The sequence below is a fragment of the Carassius gibelio genome, chromosome B1, assembly GCF_023724105.1.
Source record: "Carassius gibelio isolate Cgi1373 ecotype wild population from Czech Republic chromosome B1, carGib1.2-hapl.c, whole genome shotgun sequence".
Classification (NCBI taxonomy): Eukaryota; Metazoa; Chordata; class Actinopteri; order Cypriniformes; family Cyprinidae; genus Carassius; species Carassius gibelio.
In genome coordinates, this window is record NC_068396.1 from 33,748,825 (window position 1) to 33,764,672 (window position 15,848).

General features: G+C 36.7%; 3 protein-coding genes across 3 annotated transcripts in view; all 3 read right to left on the reverse strand.

Moving 5' to 3' along the window:
- The window catches only part of LOC127949471 (zinc finger protein 501), a 167,043-nt gene extending 165,951 nt beyond the window's left edge, over positions 1-1,092 (reverse strand). The window contains exon 1 of the mRNA XM_052546807.1: positions 798-1,092. The gene's annotated coding sequence lies outside the window, so the exon portion shown is untranslated. The remainder of the gene's footprint in view (positions 1-797) is intronic.
- Positions 1-10,932, reverse strand: part of LOC127948394 (zinc finger protein 91-like) — an 87,993-nt gene extending 77,061 nt beyond the window's left edge. The window contains exons 1-2 of the mRNA XM_052544830.1: positions 10,742-10,932; positions 10,397-10,564 (exon numbers count right to left, since the gene is read on the reverse strand). Coding sequence (XP_052400790.1) covers positions 10,397-10,564; positions 10,742-10,780 — 207 coding nt within the window. The 5' untranslated portion in view covers positions 10,781-10,932. The remainder of the gene's footprint in view (positions 1-10,396; positions 10,565-10,741) is intronic.
- A 563-nt stretch (positions 10,933-11,495) lies between these two features.
- LOC127948395 (zinc finger protein 845-like) overlaps positions 11,496-15,848 on the reverse strand; it is a 38,910-nt gene continuing 34,557 nt past the window's right edge. The window contains exon 8 of the mRNA XM_052544831.1: positions 11,496-11,763. Within this exon, the coding sequence (XP_052400791.1) occupies positions 11,699-11,763 (65 nt within the window). The 3' untranslated portion in view covers positions 11,496-11,698. The remainder of the gene's footprint in view (positions 11,764-15,848) is intronic.

The following is a 15,848-nucleotide window of genomic DNA, read 5'->3' on the forward strand; positions in this document are numbered from 1 at the left end:
AGTAACACAACTTAACCAACTCTGGTAGGTGATGTGACCGTGACACTGGCAGAAATAGTGCTAATTTAATTCATATATCTTCATTCTTCTTATTATGGAACATACTGTTTTTGTTTTGTTTTATTTTTCAGAGTCACTAAACTAATTCAAATTCAAATGTAAATCCTACTCACAGTATGCGATTTCAGTGCACAGTTCGTCTCTGATGTTTGAAATATTAGCTTGACAAACTCTACTTGAAATGGATTTTGACTTTCTTATGCAAATTAAAGTAAAAAAAAAAAACTGTCATTTCTAGCCATGATGTGGCAATATTAAAACTGCTAAAAGAAGCCGTGACAGTTTTGTGTGGTCATAATTCCAAATATTATAAACATACAAATTAATTCTATCTGATCTTTAATTCTATTTGACATTACAGTGAAGTTCAAGTATCTGCCACAAAACCAACAAACTTTTCCTTTCAGAGGATTTGTTTCTGCCAACATTACACTACACATAAAAGCTCTTGAAGAACAGTGACGAAATGGATAGTTTATAAACCATGGCTCGTTCTTGATGAAAAGAAACCAGTCCAGCAATGAAAAATCAGAGTGATTTGCTAGTGAAAGTGAAGTGACATTCAGCCAAGTATGGTGACCCTCAGAATTTGTGCTCTGCATTTAACCCATCCAAAGTGTGCGCGCATGCACAGGCATCATTTATGCTGCGGTGCCCGGGGAGCAGTTTGGGGTTCGGTGCCTTGCTCAAGAGCACCTCAGATGTGGTATTGCCGTCCCAAGACTCGAAGCCACAACCTTAGGATTAGGAGTCCAACTCTCTATTCACTAGGCCAATGACTTTCCATCATGCATTTCACCACATAAAACATGGCTTATGAAACCTAGGCAATCATATTATTGTATTATTTTATTTGGATGATTTTTAATAGTTCTGTCTGATTTAAAATTATTGCTCTACTCAGTCAAACATTACATTATATACAGCACTTGGATCAGTCCACAACATTAAAAAGTTCACTGCCACCTACTGGCAATAAGAACTCAATGAAGACTTTCAGGACGAGCCAAACAAGATTTCTTTCCCAGATTGACTGATTAAAGTCACTCTGATGATTCTGGAGCAGTTTGTTCTTTAGTGTGTTTGTTCTGGTGGGTCTGAAAACTACCTAAATAAGCGAATCTCTCGCCGCAGATGGAGCAGGAGTAAGGTTTCTCTCCTGTATGAACTCGCTGATGGACCTTAAGGACGTCTGATCGAGCAAACGTCTTTTCACACTGTGAGCATTTGAACGGTCTTTCTCCAGTATGAGTCCTCTTGTGGTTTCTAAATGTACCATGTTTACCGAAACTCTTCCCACAGATGCTGCAGTGATATGGTTTTTCTCCAGTGTGGACTCGCTTATGCAATTTAAAAGTACGTGGATCAGAGAAGCTCTTCCCGCAGTGGGCGCACAGATATGGTTTCTCTCCAGTGTGTGTCCTCTCGTGAATGTTCAAACTATTAATATGATGGAATCGTTTGTCGCAGTGTTTACACTGAAGCGGTTTCTCATCAGAATGGATTTTCTGGTGTGACTTTAGAGAGCTTGAGTTTGTAAAGGCTTTCCCACATTCACTGCACTGATACGGTCTCTCATTAGTGTGGAAACGTATATGTTTCTTTAGATTAGATCCATAATTGAATCTTCTCTCGCAGTGAGGACACTTGTGTGGTCTTTCTCCCGTGTGGATTCGCTTATGAACAACAAGATTTGCTTTGGTGCTGAAATACTTGTCACATTCACTGCAGTGGAACGACTTTTCACCGTGAGTCTTTAAGTGAACTTTTAAACTAGAATGAATGAAAAAAACCTTCCCGCACTGTTCACAGTGAAACTCCTTCTTCCCGCTGTGCTCTTTTGAATGAATTCTCCTCTCTTCTGCGGTAGGAAAGCTGATTTTGCATCTCCTACATCTAAAGCTTTTCTGTTCTGTGTGTTTTCTCTCGTGTCTCTTTAAATGGCCCTCTGAACTCAGTGTTTTTCCACAGGTGCTGCAGGAGAAACTCTTGACCGTCAGCTGCTCTTTTGATGTTAAGTCTGTCTCTCCATCAGAAGATGAGCAGCCTTTATCATCTGAAATAAACAATGATTATAATAAATTCTGGGTTTTAAAACATATGAAGTATTTGTGTGAAAATCTACAAGTTAATTAAATAAACCCATGCATAGACATATTGAAAAATGAATTTGGAAATGCCTCCCATTTCATATTTTACAATGTCATTTTACAGTATAATACTGCAATCAAAATGTTTTTCTTTTATTAGTAAATATATCATAAAAAAAATTAAATTAGATTTCTGGTCAAAGTAGGCCGCCTTACAAACAGGCACAGCAAATCTGTCTCTTAAAAAACACATTCAAGCTCACAAGAGAGGAAAAATATAATCCCAAATACCTCAGAAAATCTTTACTCAAACCTGATCAGATCATCAGAGACCATCAGCCAATATGAACCTGATCCTGAAGAGTCTGCTGACATTCAAGTGTTAGAGAAACATCAAATGGTCATAAAAACAGAAACGAACCTGGAGGGATGAAATCTTCATCTTCTTCATCACCACTGTCATCATCATCACTCTGATCATCATCCTCATCATTATTCTCCTCCTCCTCCTCCTCATCAGTGTGTTGTTGTTGTTTCTCTGCGGTGGTTTCTTCTCCTCTGCTCTCGATCAGGTTCCTGCAGTCCACCAGTTTGACGGAGCACATCTTCAGCGGCGTCTGCTGTTCTCCAGCGTTACAGTCAGAGGTTTGATCAGTGGATTCATGATCCTGAGCGTCAGTATAACAGAGTAAAGTGAGGCTGAGCTCTGAGTCCTGTGTGTCTCTGGATCTCTGATCTCTGACGCTCCAGACTGAATCCTGAGCTTCTGTCCCTTCAGTCTCACGCACCCAAACCTGCTCCACATCCTGACAAACACAATCAGCTTATCAATACAGAATCATATATCCGTTGATTCTGACAGTCATAGATCAACTTTGAAACGTTAAGGTATAGTTCACCCTAAAATGAAAATGCTGCCATTAATTACTCCCCCCTTCATATCATTTCAAACCTGTAAGCCCTCTGTTCATCTTCATAACAGACACAAGAGCTGATGATTCAGAGCAACTGAACATCCTCAACAATCTCCCCATGATGCTTCTACTCATAACTCTGTGGTTTGCAAATTTCAGAAATCATCATATCTTTCCTTGACCAAGTTTGAAGTCGTCCACTGAAAAATTTTCACTGCACAACCTCATTTGCTTGATGTTTCGAAGCAGTGAATCAACATCCCGCTCAACAGCCATAGCTTCAGTCGCTCTGAATCATTTACTTGCTCTAAATCGTGTATATACGAAGTCTGAAAGGTAAGCCTTTCAGCTGTCAGCATTAGTGATGTACTTTTACAAACTCTCACTGATTTCTCACAAATCAGGTATCCAGGAAATGCACACTTTAGCACCATTTGGTTTCTCCCAAGGTTTTTTTCTCCATTCTGTCACCGATGGAGTTTCGGTTCCTTGCCGCTGTTGCCTCTGGCTTGCTTAGTTGGGGTCACTTCATCTACAGCGATATCTTTGACTTGATTGCAAATAAATGCACAGACACTATTTAACTGAACAGAGATAACATCACTGTATTCAATGATGAACTGCCTTTATCATTTTTCATTATTGACACTGTTTTCCTAATGAATGTTGTTCAGTTGCTTTGATGCAATGTATTTTGTTTAAAGCACTATATAAATAAAGGTGACTTGACTTGACTACACCAAGATGTAAAGCACAATCAATGCACACGTAACAATGTAAAAACCTTCATAGTCACGGGAAGGAGGTGGGAACCGGTGGACATTTAAATTAAATTTTTATGATGAAATAAACACAAAACATGCAAAAACAAAACAAAACACAAAACAAAATCCAGGCATGGTCCTCTATCAATCCTTCACTGTCATAACCCCTCCTTTATCCTTCCAGATCTGTTCTATGGTACTCGAGACCGGTGAGTGGCGCAGGTGTCGCTCATTTCCAGGGACGGACTGGCCATCAGAAGCACCGGGCCAGCCCACCCTGTACACAAATGTACATTATATATATATATATATATATATATATATATATATATATATATATATATATATATATATATATATATATATATATATGGATCGCGTGGCCGACAAGGAGTGTAATGTTTGATTGAGTGTTTTGTTCTCCCTGCTTGTTTAGTTTGGACTACTCTTGAAACATGCCCCCTTTCACGACTTGTAATTTACAGAGAGAGACAGATTTATCCGGTACAGCGAATTTCTCTGAGCAGCAGGACACTGTATACGTTCACTTAAAACATAACCGACTGTGTTTACTAGAATACTTGCAGAGACAATTTTTTGAGATAATTTGTGTTGTGTTCATTCAGAAGTTACAACACATGAAAGATTAATTAATTTCTGTGTACGCGCATTGTCTGAAATGCTTTGAACGAGTGAGCGCAAGCTCCGAACGCGTTTGAATGGTTTAAAACTCTTGAATCGGCAAGATTTAGAAACAAGTGCAAATGATCAACTACGATCCGTTTCACCCCTTCAAGCATGTGAACAACGCGAATCAAGTTAGGAATTTTACATCATGATAGCCCGTCGGGCAGGGCGGTGATATATTTTGGAGCCCGGCTGAAAACACAATAACCCCGGGACGTCATAGAGCCCTGCACTTCAGATCTATCCAGTTTGTGAGCTATTGGTTTCCACACTGTTTTCGTTCAACAAAATAAATAATTTTAAAAGATTGACTCAAAAGTATCATCTGTTCATGAATCGGATCATGAACTTGTATTAGAGTCAAAGATGATCCATTGAACATCTCGAATGAATAAATACTTCAGGTTAATATGTAATGCACGTAAAGCTATCATTTGAGATTATAAACTTCTATTTCATGCATGATTTGTATGGATCTGTTAACTGAATGCAAAGTGTGAGTTCTGGGAGAATGTGTCGTGATGATGAGCATTTCGCTCACTATGAGTCGCTAAATAGGTGCTGTAAACAGGTTTTTTTTTGTTTGTTTGTTTCAACGGAGGATCAGTTGCCATATTGGTTAAAATCCCCAAAGTGTTTACTTAAATATTAAATTAATAAGTGACATCAAAACAGGGGCGGATGCGTTATGATGTGGTGGGCTGCTGTGGGCCAGGAAGTCCAGGGCCACTTTTTGGTCGCAGACCACCCCTGCTCATTTCCAATCACTCCATCGGCCTTGTTCCGTTCCCACTGCTCTCGGCCCCGCCCCACTGGTCACAGCACAATTCAATAGCTTGCATCCCTCCACATCTCAGGCAGCCGGCAGAGAGCTCGTCCATTCCCCCGGCAACTCACACAAGTCCAACAAACTGCACCCTCATGCTCGATGATACCGCGGATTCACCACAGCAGCGGAAGGAGGCGGGAACCAGCGGATATTTAAATGAAACTTTAAAAATTAAATGAACAAAACAGTGCGACAGCCCCTCACAGACAACTGCTGGATGCAAACAAATCACAAAATAAAACCCAGGCATGGACCTCTCTCATCCTTCACTGTCGTAACTCCAAAGCTCCTGCGTGGGACTTGAGACCGGTGATTGGTACAGCTGTCGCACATTTACAATCACTCCACCCGCCTCGCTCAGTTCCCGCGGCTCTCGGCCCCGCCCCACTCGTCACAGCACAATTCAATAGCTTGCATAGGGCATGTGTCTTCCTCATCTTGTATACAAGGCACAGTGCAAGAGCAGCATCAAACATGCGTCATGGGTACACTAAGAAAACTCTGTAAAATTTACCAGGTTGCCAGAATTTTAGCATAAAATATGGTAGCAACATTTAACATTTTAACTTAAATTTACAATGAAATACCATCATTTAATTAGCCGATATAATGTTGATACACCATCCTATTGAAGAACTGAAATCTGTTTTGTACCTTTTTGTAACTTTGTAATACACTGAAATTTAGTAAAAGCAGGTGGTGATGAGTCACGTGATGAACCAAAGCCCATCAAACAGCTTTTAAATAATAAAATATATAGAAGTTGCAGTGTGATTCACACTAACACATGAAACTTAAATAATACATAGATTAATATACATAAACATACATTTAACTACATTAGATGTAATATACACCCCTAATGTACAAAACAATAAGTATTACAGAAATAGTTATTTCAACCAAAAAAAAACAAAAATTTAAAATGTAATGCAGGAATTATTTTAACTTCCAAAAACGGTATAGTACCATAAAATTACGTGTAATGTCCAATACAGTTTTTCACTGTATATTGTAGGGGAACTTACCGTTAACCATTTAACAGGATTTTACTGTAGCATTTTTACAGTATTTTAACATGGACATGTCAAAGACTGACACAAAAGAGGAGACACTGCTGGATAAAATAATTATTTTTTTATAAGTGCAAATTGGCCATCTGGTTGGCAGAGGCTATTTACACTAAATCCACCCACCATTGTGTGATTGGGCTAGTCAACACTACAAAAGGCAATAATTTAACTACAACTCCAGAGATGTCGAAGGTAAAGCGCGTGCAGTGGTCATTTTTGAAGTCTGACTTCACCTTTTGCTAAATGTTTTGTCCCTCCTTTTTTTAGATCTCATATCACATCGGAAAAGCATTTGTTTTCAACAGAACTGAAGGAAATTAACATTTCCATTGTGATTTTAGACATATAGCTGATGCTTTTATCCATAGCAACTTACAAATGAGGACAATGAAAGGAATCAAAACTAACCAAAAGGGCAATGATTTTGCTATAACAAGTCTCAGTTAGTTTAACACAGTAGTGAAGTGAAGTGACATACAGCCAAGAATGGTGACCCATACTCAGAATTCGTGCTCTGGTTTTAACCCATCCAAAGTGCACACACACAGCAGTGAACACACAGACACACACTGTGAACACACACCCAGACCAGTGGGTAGCCATTTATGCTGCGACACCCGGGGAGCAGTTGGGGGTTCAGTGCCTTGCTCAAGGGCATCTACGTCGTGGTATTGAAGGTGGAGAGAGAACTGTACATGCACTCCCCCCACCTACAATCCCTGCCGGCCTGAGACTCGAACTCACAACCCTTCAATTGCGAGTCAAACTCTCTAACCATTAGGCCACGACTTCCTTTATTGATTTTGTAAACTGTATAATAAATAAAATGAAAAACATAATAAAAAAAAGATTAGAGAAGCAAGTGTTTTTTTTTTAAGAAAACAAGCAGTGAATAGAGTGCAATTCTAATAGGGGCAAGATTTTTACACACACACGCACACACACACACACACACATACATATATATATATATATATATATATATATATATATATATATATATATATATATATATATATACATACATACATATATACATACATACATACATATATATATATATATATATATATATATATATATATATATATATATATATATGGGTGTCTGTTTGTGTTTGTGTATTTTTTTATAAAGAATAAAATTAAAGAGTTAGAAGTTAGAGGCTTAAATAAAGATGGAAGAGATGGGTTTTAAGCCGATTCTTGAAGATGGCTAAGGACTCAGCTGCTCAGATTGAGCTGGGCAGGTCATTCCACCAGGAGAGAACATTTAGGCCTAATCCCAATTCTACCCCTTAGCCCTTTCCCCTTTCCCTTTCCGTGGAAACGCGTGAAACGGAGGGGTAGGGGTGTCTCAATTCTCTTTTGGCTGGAGGGGTAGGGGTAAGGGGAAGGGCGAGATTGCCCTTCAAACAAAGATTTTTCGGGATCACACTTCACACGAAGAGGTATGAATTGTCTCTGCGACATGGCTGCTACAGCAAACAAAAAGACACATAAATGTACGCTTTTTTGGCATGAATAAAGGTTTTAACGAAAAGTAATAATTTGCTTTATGTTACATTCAATTGTGAGTTCATATTAATGGTCATGTTACTCAAGGACATGTTTGCAAAAAAAATCGCTAATATTTGCTAACGTCATTTTACAAACTGCATGATAGTGCCACAGCACATGTCTGATCAGGGCGATAACTGCCGTAGACATTGATGGGGGCTAATCCCCCCAAGTAATTAGAAATTGCTAAACCATTTTTTCAAATATTGCCTATTCAAGAGAGAAAGAGAAATGGAAGTTGTGTGTATTCGCGTCCGTGCGTTTATCTTTTTAGAGTGAGTTTACTCAAAAACAGCGATTGTATCTTCTCGTCGCTGGAAAATATAATGTAGCGATTCAGTATTTAAACTATTTAATAAAAGTCGTGGGGAACCGTTGACAAGTTTATTTTCTCCAGGATGTGTGAGCTGCGCGATCTCCGATATGTTTGTGTGTGTCAGTAAGCAGCTCATTAAATACAGAACGATAATTAAAGGCTCTAATGCACACCAGCACACAAGTATATTTGTGTATTATAGGAGTTAGATGATGAATGATGTGTGACAGTATAGTAGTGGTGTCCCAATCCTTAGGGGAATATTTTCTCCCCTACCCCTTGACACTCTGTTTCAAGGGACAAGGGGAAAGGGGTATAAAACAGAATTGGGATTGGGACTAAATGTAAAATTCTGTGAAAGTGATTTTCATAAGTCTTAAGTCATTTATTTAGGTAAAAGGGTGCAGAGTCAGTGGTCGTTTTTTAGGCAAACATTAAGGTCTCAGATTTTATACAAGCAGCTAATGGTAGCCAGTGCAAACTGATAAAGAGAGGTGTGACATGCATTATTTTCGTCTCGTTAAAAACGAATCTTTCTGCCATGTTCTGGATTAATTGTAAAAGTTTGATAGAACTGGCTGAAAGTCCTGCCAAGAGAGCATTGCAATACTCCAGCCTGGACAGAACAAGAGCTTGAACAAGCATGTTCTGAAAGAAAGGGCCTGATCTTCTTTGTGTTGAATAAAGCAGATCTGCAGGACCAGACAGTTTTAGCAATTTGGTCTGAGAAAGTTTCTGGCTGTATTGAAGGAGTTATGGTTGATGTGCATAACTGGATGGTGAAATTGTGATGAAACGATGGGTTTGTTGGAATCACAAATGTCTTGCAAAGTTGAGATGAAGGTGACGGTACTACATCCAGCATGAAATATCTGTTAGACAAGCTGAGATACAAGCAGCTATTGTCAGACCATAATTATTGTCAGTCATTAGCATAGCAGTGATATGAAAAGCCATGTATCTGAATGACAGAACCTAATGATGCCATGTAGACAGAGAAGAGAAATAGTCCAAGAACTGAGCCCTGAGGCACCCCAGTAGTTAGATGTTGTGACTTGGACAACTCACTTCTCAGAGAAATCTTGAATGAATTATCTGAGAGATAAGACTCAAACCACTGAAGTGTAGTTCCTACTTTGCCAGTAGGGTTGACAGGAGGATCTGGTGGTTAACAGTGTCAAAAGCAGTGGACAGATCCAGCAGGATAAGTATTGAAGATTTGGATTCAGCAACTGAGAGCCTCAGTTGAATGTCAACTTCTGAACCCAGATTGGTTGCTGTCAAGGAGGTTGTTCTATGTGAGAATGGAAGAGACTTGGTGGAACACAACTCGTTAAAGTGTTTTTGCTATGGAAGGAAGAAGGGAAACTGGTCTGTAGTTCTCTAAAAGAGATGGGTTAAGAGTGGGTTTCTTAAGATGTGTAGTTATACAAGCCTATCTAAATGCTGAGGGAAAAACACCAGTTTGAAGGGCTCAGTTTTAAATTAATGTTGATTTAATTCAGCTATAAGTTCATGCTGTGACGTATCGATCTGTTGTTCGTCACACAGTAACACATGACACGAATTTGCAGGTTCGCCAAACTTGAACTTTGCTATGCAGCAGAATGCAAAATAATGGGCTTATGTTTACGGTCTGACGCATTCACATGCCTATGAATGGAAGTCAGTTGAACGAAAATTCTAGTGTGGCAGTGGCTTAAATATAACCTTTAACTATTTACACAGTGCAAATAGCTGCTGCCTTCTTTTTGTTTTCTTTGTGCACAAATAGTGTTCTCGTAGCTTCATAAATTTACAGTTAAACCACTGATGGTACATGGACTGTTTTAACTATGTTCTTGCAATAATTCTAAACCTAGGAACATTTCAGATGCTTTGCTGTCTATGGAGGGTCAGAAAGCTCTTGGCTATCATTAACAATATTTTCATTTGTGTTCCACAGATGAACAAAGGTCTTACAGGTTTGGAATTACATGAAGGTGAATGATTTATGAAATAACTTTCATTTATTTTCAGTATCCCTTTAATAGAAGCTATACAATTTTTACTGGACAAGCTTAAAGTGACTGAGCTGAAGGATGAAATGAAGAGCTGTTCAAACCTCTCTGTACAGTTTGTCTCCTCTTTCTCTCAGCTTTGCCTCCAGTGAAGCCACCTCTTTCTTCAGCTGACAGATTTCTGTGATGAAATCCTCAATATCCAGCATGGACAGATCAGTTCCTACTGATTTACAGCAGACCACATCCACCTGTGCTTTCATGGTTAACATCTGAACACAGACACATCTGGATTTTTACATATTTATATATTAATATTCATTATAAATATCTGATTTATGATGAACTGATCAAACAAAAAATAAGAGCATAACTAAACAGAACTGAATAAATAAAACTTCTAATATTCAGAAACATATCAGATATAAAAAGTATTTGATAAGTCTCACCTGTTTAGGTTCATTTTTGAATAGGAATATATTCTTCATAGGAATATCTAAAATCCATCACTTCAATTAAGCTGTATATATTAAACTTAATGCTTAACTTGTATATGGCTGAGCTTTAATCGATTTTAGGCATCCTTCAAACACTTCCAGCATACTACAAATTTTATATGGTTATATGCTTGACACTTTTATTTTAGGCTTAGCACAGATTTACCATTACTTTTCTGTAATTACAGTAAATAAAAAAAAAACACAATGGTAAATTTGTGTTTAGCCTAATGTGGTTTTATTACAAATACCCAAGCTAAACTACGGTTACTTTAGTAAAACCTATGGCTTAATTTAAACCAGATCTGGATAACAAACGCTTCATTCAAGCTCATTTGCGTGCTAAAGGTAACAAAACATAAAGAGTTAAAACACGTACCGAGTCTGTAAGCCTCCAACCGTCTTTTCTTCTTCAGTGGTTTTACCGGTGGATTTACTGGACTAAGATGGTCACAGCGCCTCCCACAGTTCGAGAAGTGCTAATCTACAGTCCTTGCACAAACAAACTTTTCCTCCCAGAGGATTCGTTTCTACCAAGTAAATATCTTACCTTACACAGCAGCATAAATACTCTTGAAGAACAGTGATAAAATTGATAGTTAAACCATGGCTCTTTCTAGATTAAAATAAACCGGTCCTGCAATGAAAAAGCAGAGTGTATTTGCCAGACTCACCACATAAAACATGCCTTATGAAATCTAGGAGATCATATTATTGAAGTATTTTATTTGGATGATTTTAACAGTTCTGTCTGGTTTAAGATAAAATCCTTGCTCTACTCTGTCAAACGTAACATTATATACAGAACTTGGATCAATCCACAGCATTAAAAAAGTTCACTCAGTAAGAACTCAATGAACACTTTCAGGATGGACCAAACAAGTTTTTCCTCAGATTGACTGATGAAAGTCACTCTGATGATTCTGGAGCAGTTTGTTCTTTAGCGTGTTTGTTCTGTTGGGTCTGAAAACTACCTAAATAAGCAAATCCCTCGGGTCATTCTCACGAAACAGTTGAAACGCCATGTCACTAGTGATTTTAGATATTAAACATGCAATTTAGTAATATATAAACACACCATAATAAAGACAATACTGTTCTCTACCTTGCACAAAGAGTAATTTCAACATAGGAATTAATTATTTTTGCATTTTATTGTATTTTCTGCTGAAATTCTCATTACCGCAATGCGTCCAGCTGTATCTTAACTACAGCTGGTTAAGATGTCTTTGTTTAAATTATGTTGTAATTTAAACAAAGTACAATTAAAATATTCTGAAAAAAGTAAATGGATATTCTTTTATAATTTTTCACATGACAGAAAAATGACAGACTGAATATTCATGTATAATAATAATGATACAATAGTGGAAATATAAAGTGTCCATGACTAATGTTCTCATCCTCCGCAATATTTTTTGAGGGTCATTTACGCACACAAATTTTTTTAAATATAAATCTTGATTTTAAATTAAGCAACACATAAGGCAGAACCTTCAAAATACCAACAAGGTAGGCAGATATCTTCATATTGTTCCAGTTAAAAGTGTAAAATTCTCTTGTCAGAACGTGTACACGACAAATTGATTATCATCACCGAAACGGGTAGTTTTCCACATTTAGAAAAATATTAGATTACAAATTTTCTATGAAAATATACTTCATTGATGACTGATTATATACACAGAGTAAAAATTAGGTAAATCATCATGGCTTCTCTGTTGTTAGCAAAACATGCTAAGACACCTCATCCTCCGCAACACCATTTTCACTCACCGCAACAATTTAAGGCCAGTTGCGGTAGAGAGAACCTCTTTTTCGGTAATGAGAATTTAATCATACAGACTATTGTTAAATGTATATAATGAGTTATTAAATTAAATATTATTTAATAACAAAACAAAAAAGCTTAAGCAAAGGCTAGGGTGACCAATTTCAGAGAAAACGTTTATACCAACCCACCAAACCCCAGGAAGGAGAGAGACATTATGGGTTAGAGGTTACAGCAGGAGTAGTTATCAAAAATTGTTGGGAAGCCTACACAAATGTTGGTGCATCTATCATTATGAGGACTTTCTATAAGTGTAATGATTTTTATACTGAGCAACAGAACTTTGTGTGTGTGTGTGTGTTCACTGCTGTGTGTGTGCACTTTGGATGGGTTAAATGCAGAGCACAAATTCTGAGTATGGGTCACCATACTTGGCTGTAAGTCATATTAGAATAATTTCTAAAGGATCATTTGACACTGAAACCTGGAGTAATGATGCTGAAAAATTCAGCTTTGTCACCACAGAAATAAAATTCTGGTTTAAAGTATATTAAAAAGATAACACTTTAGATAATCAGTTTATCATAATATTACTGTTTTTACTGTAGTTCTGATCAAATAAATGCAGCCTTGATGAGCAGAAGAGGCTTTAAAAAAACTTTTTTTATTTTTTATTATTGATGCTAAACTTTTGATTGGCAGTGTATTTAAATATGAAAAAAATGCAGCAGTTTGAAATTCGAATTCAAAAACAATTATTATAGAATGGTTAGGGTTAAATTGAATGAGAACATCTTTAAGGAAAAAAGAAAAATATATTGTGAATCATCTTTTTAGGAATGAGCGATTTTGGAAAAACTTTAGGTTCACACTTGGGTATACTCTTTACCAGAACCAACTCTTTCAGTAGAAAGAAAAAAAAAACACTTGAGTTATCAAAGACTACATTCCCACTGTCAATGACTATTAATAAATAGTTATTACATAATTATATGATTATTACATAAAATATAAAACAAAATAAGAAACATTATTTTGTAATTGTGAATATTTTTTTAATAATAAAACTAAAATTACAAAACTAATATTAGTCTTCTTTGTTTTCTAACATTACACTATTAAGTATTTATTTTTGTGGAAAACCACAGGGTGCCCTTTAAACTGCTTCTCATAAAACCTATTCATAAAGCAGCTGTGACATAATTTTACTAAGGAATGGGGAGAAATCTTAAGCTAAGAAAAAGAGTGAGGATGACCTTTTTGGTATGGATGATGTCAGCATGATTACTAACTACACCCACAGTGATTGGCTGATAAGGGATGGGTCTCTGTCAGTTATTTTATAATAGAAATATTGTAGAATGAGATATCATGTTGCCATAATCAAATAAAGATTTCAAAATAAAAATGTTGCAATATTCAAATAAAGTTTGAACTAGAGTGTCACTAATTAAACAACCATATGTTCAGCTAATTCTCAGCTTCTACATGTCTGCATCTTATAAATAATTGTTATATGTATAAGCAGCCTTTTAATTAACAGACTAGAATTATTATGGCTGATATGACAGTAAGATTTAGTACAAAGGTAAAAGAAATCCAAACTGGATTGCTGTGGAAACAGCCATTTTAGGATTGTTTAGGATTTGGTATTTTTGATTTAGGTGTCCTCTTGACTACCACTAACTTTTCACAGATTTAAAAGCTGATTTTTATATAAAAACACTTTATGAAGTACTTGAAGAAGAGTCGAAGAGTCCTAAAGATGTGGAGTTAGGAGCAACATTTAGTTTCACTTAAAATATTTTGTGAAAATGGACCCTGGTGTTTATACCCTATGTTATCTAGTTATGAAGCACTGCAAAATAATTTATGCCAATATTATCTAATTTATTTTCTACATTAAATATTATTTGTTTGACTCTACCACATACTTAATATGCCTATTATCATTACCGAAATCATGAACCTCATTTTCGTAACCTATGTATCATTACCGCAACATGTGTTCTTTTAAGATTTATTTAAGAAATTGAAAAATAGTAGTCTGCTTTTAAATGTATGTGCAGAATCTATACATTGTGTTCTTTCAGGTTTGCAACATCATTTTGAAAATATTTCAGTTTTTACTGAAAAAAAAATAAAAAATTGGCTGCAAAATGCAGAAGGTGTTGCGGTAATGAGAGAAATAATTTAAAATCACATAAAAATGTTATTATAAAAATATATTTTATTACAGAGTTTCAAGTAACTTTGCATGACTGTTATAAAACCATTTTTAAAAATGTGAAAATGTATTATTTTTCCCCACATCACTGGACTTTTCAGTGTTACGGTAATGAGATTTTTAAGGACATGTTTTGGAAAATATGTTCAAAAAGTTGTTAAATTGTCAGTAAAACTTTTTTACATTTATGGTCACTGACACTTCTTAATGCTTAAAAAGAAAATTTGTTGATACAAACATTTTTTTAAATGTCATATGAAATCTTTGAAACTACGATTTCGTGAGAATCACCCCCTCGCCATAGATGGGGCAGGAGTAAGGTTTCTCTCTTGTATGAACTCGCTGATGGACCTTACGGGTGTCTGATCGAGCAAACGTCTTGTCACATTGTGAGCATTTGAACGGTCTTTCTCCAGTATGAATCCTCATGTGGTTTTTTAAAGTACCATGTTTAATGAAACTCTTCCCACAAACGGTGCATTGATATGGTTTTTCTCCGGTGTGGATTTTCTGATGAAATACACAATCAGTTGAATTTGAAAAACTCTTCCCGCAGTAGGAGCACAGATATGGTTTCTCTCCGGTGTGAATCCTCTCATGACTGTTCAGAGCAGATCTTTGACGGAATCGTTTGTTGCAGTGTTTGCACTGATACGGTTTCTCACCAGTGTGTATACTTTGGTGTAACTTAAGAGAGTCTGAGTCTATAAAGGTTTTCCCACATTCACTGCACTGATACGGTCTCTCATTGGTGTGCAAACGTATATGTTTCTTCAGATGAGATCCGTAATTGAATCTTTTCTCGCAGTGTGGACACTTGTAAGGTCTTTCTCCCGTGTGGATTCGCTTATGAGCAACAAGACTTCCTTTGGTGCTGAAATACTTGTCACATTCACTGCAGTGGAAACACTTTTCACCGTGAGTATTTAAGTGAACTTTTAGTCTAGAATGAATTAAAAAAAACTTCCCGCACTGTTCACAGTGAAACTCCTTCTTCCCGCTGTGCTCTTTTGAATGAAGTCTCTTCTCTTCTGCGGTAGGAAAACTGATGTTCCATATCT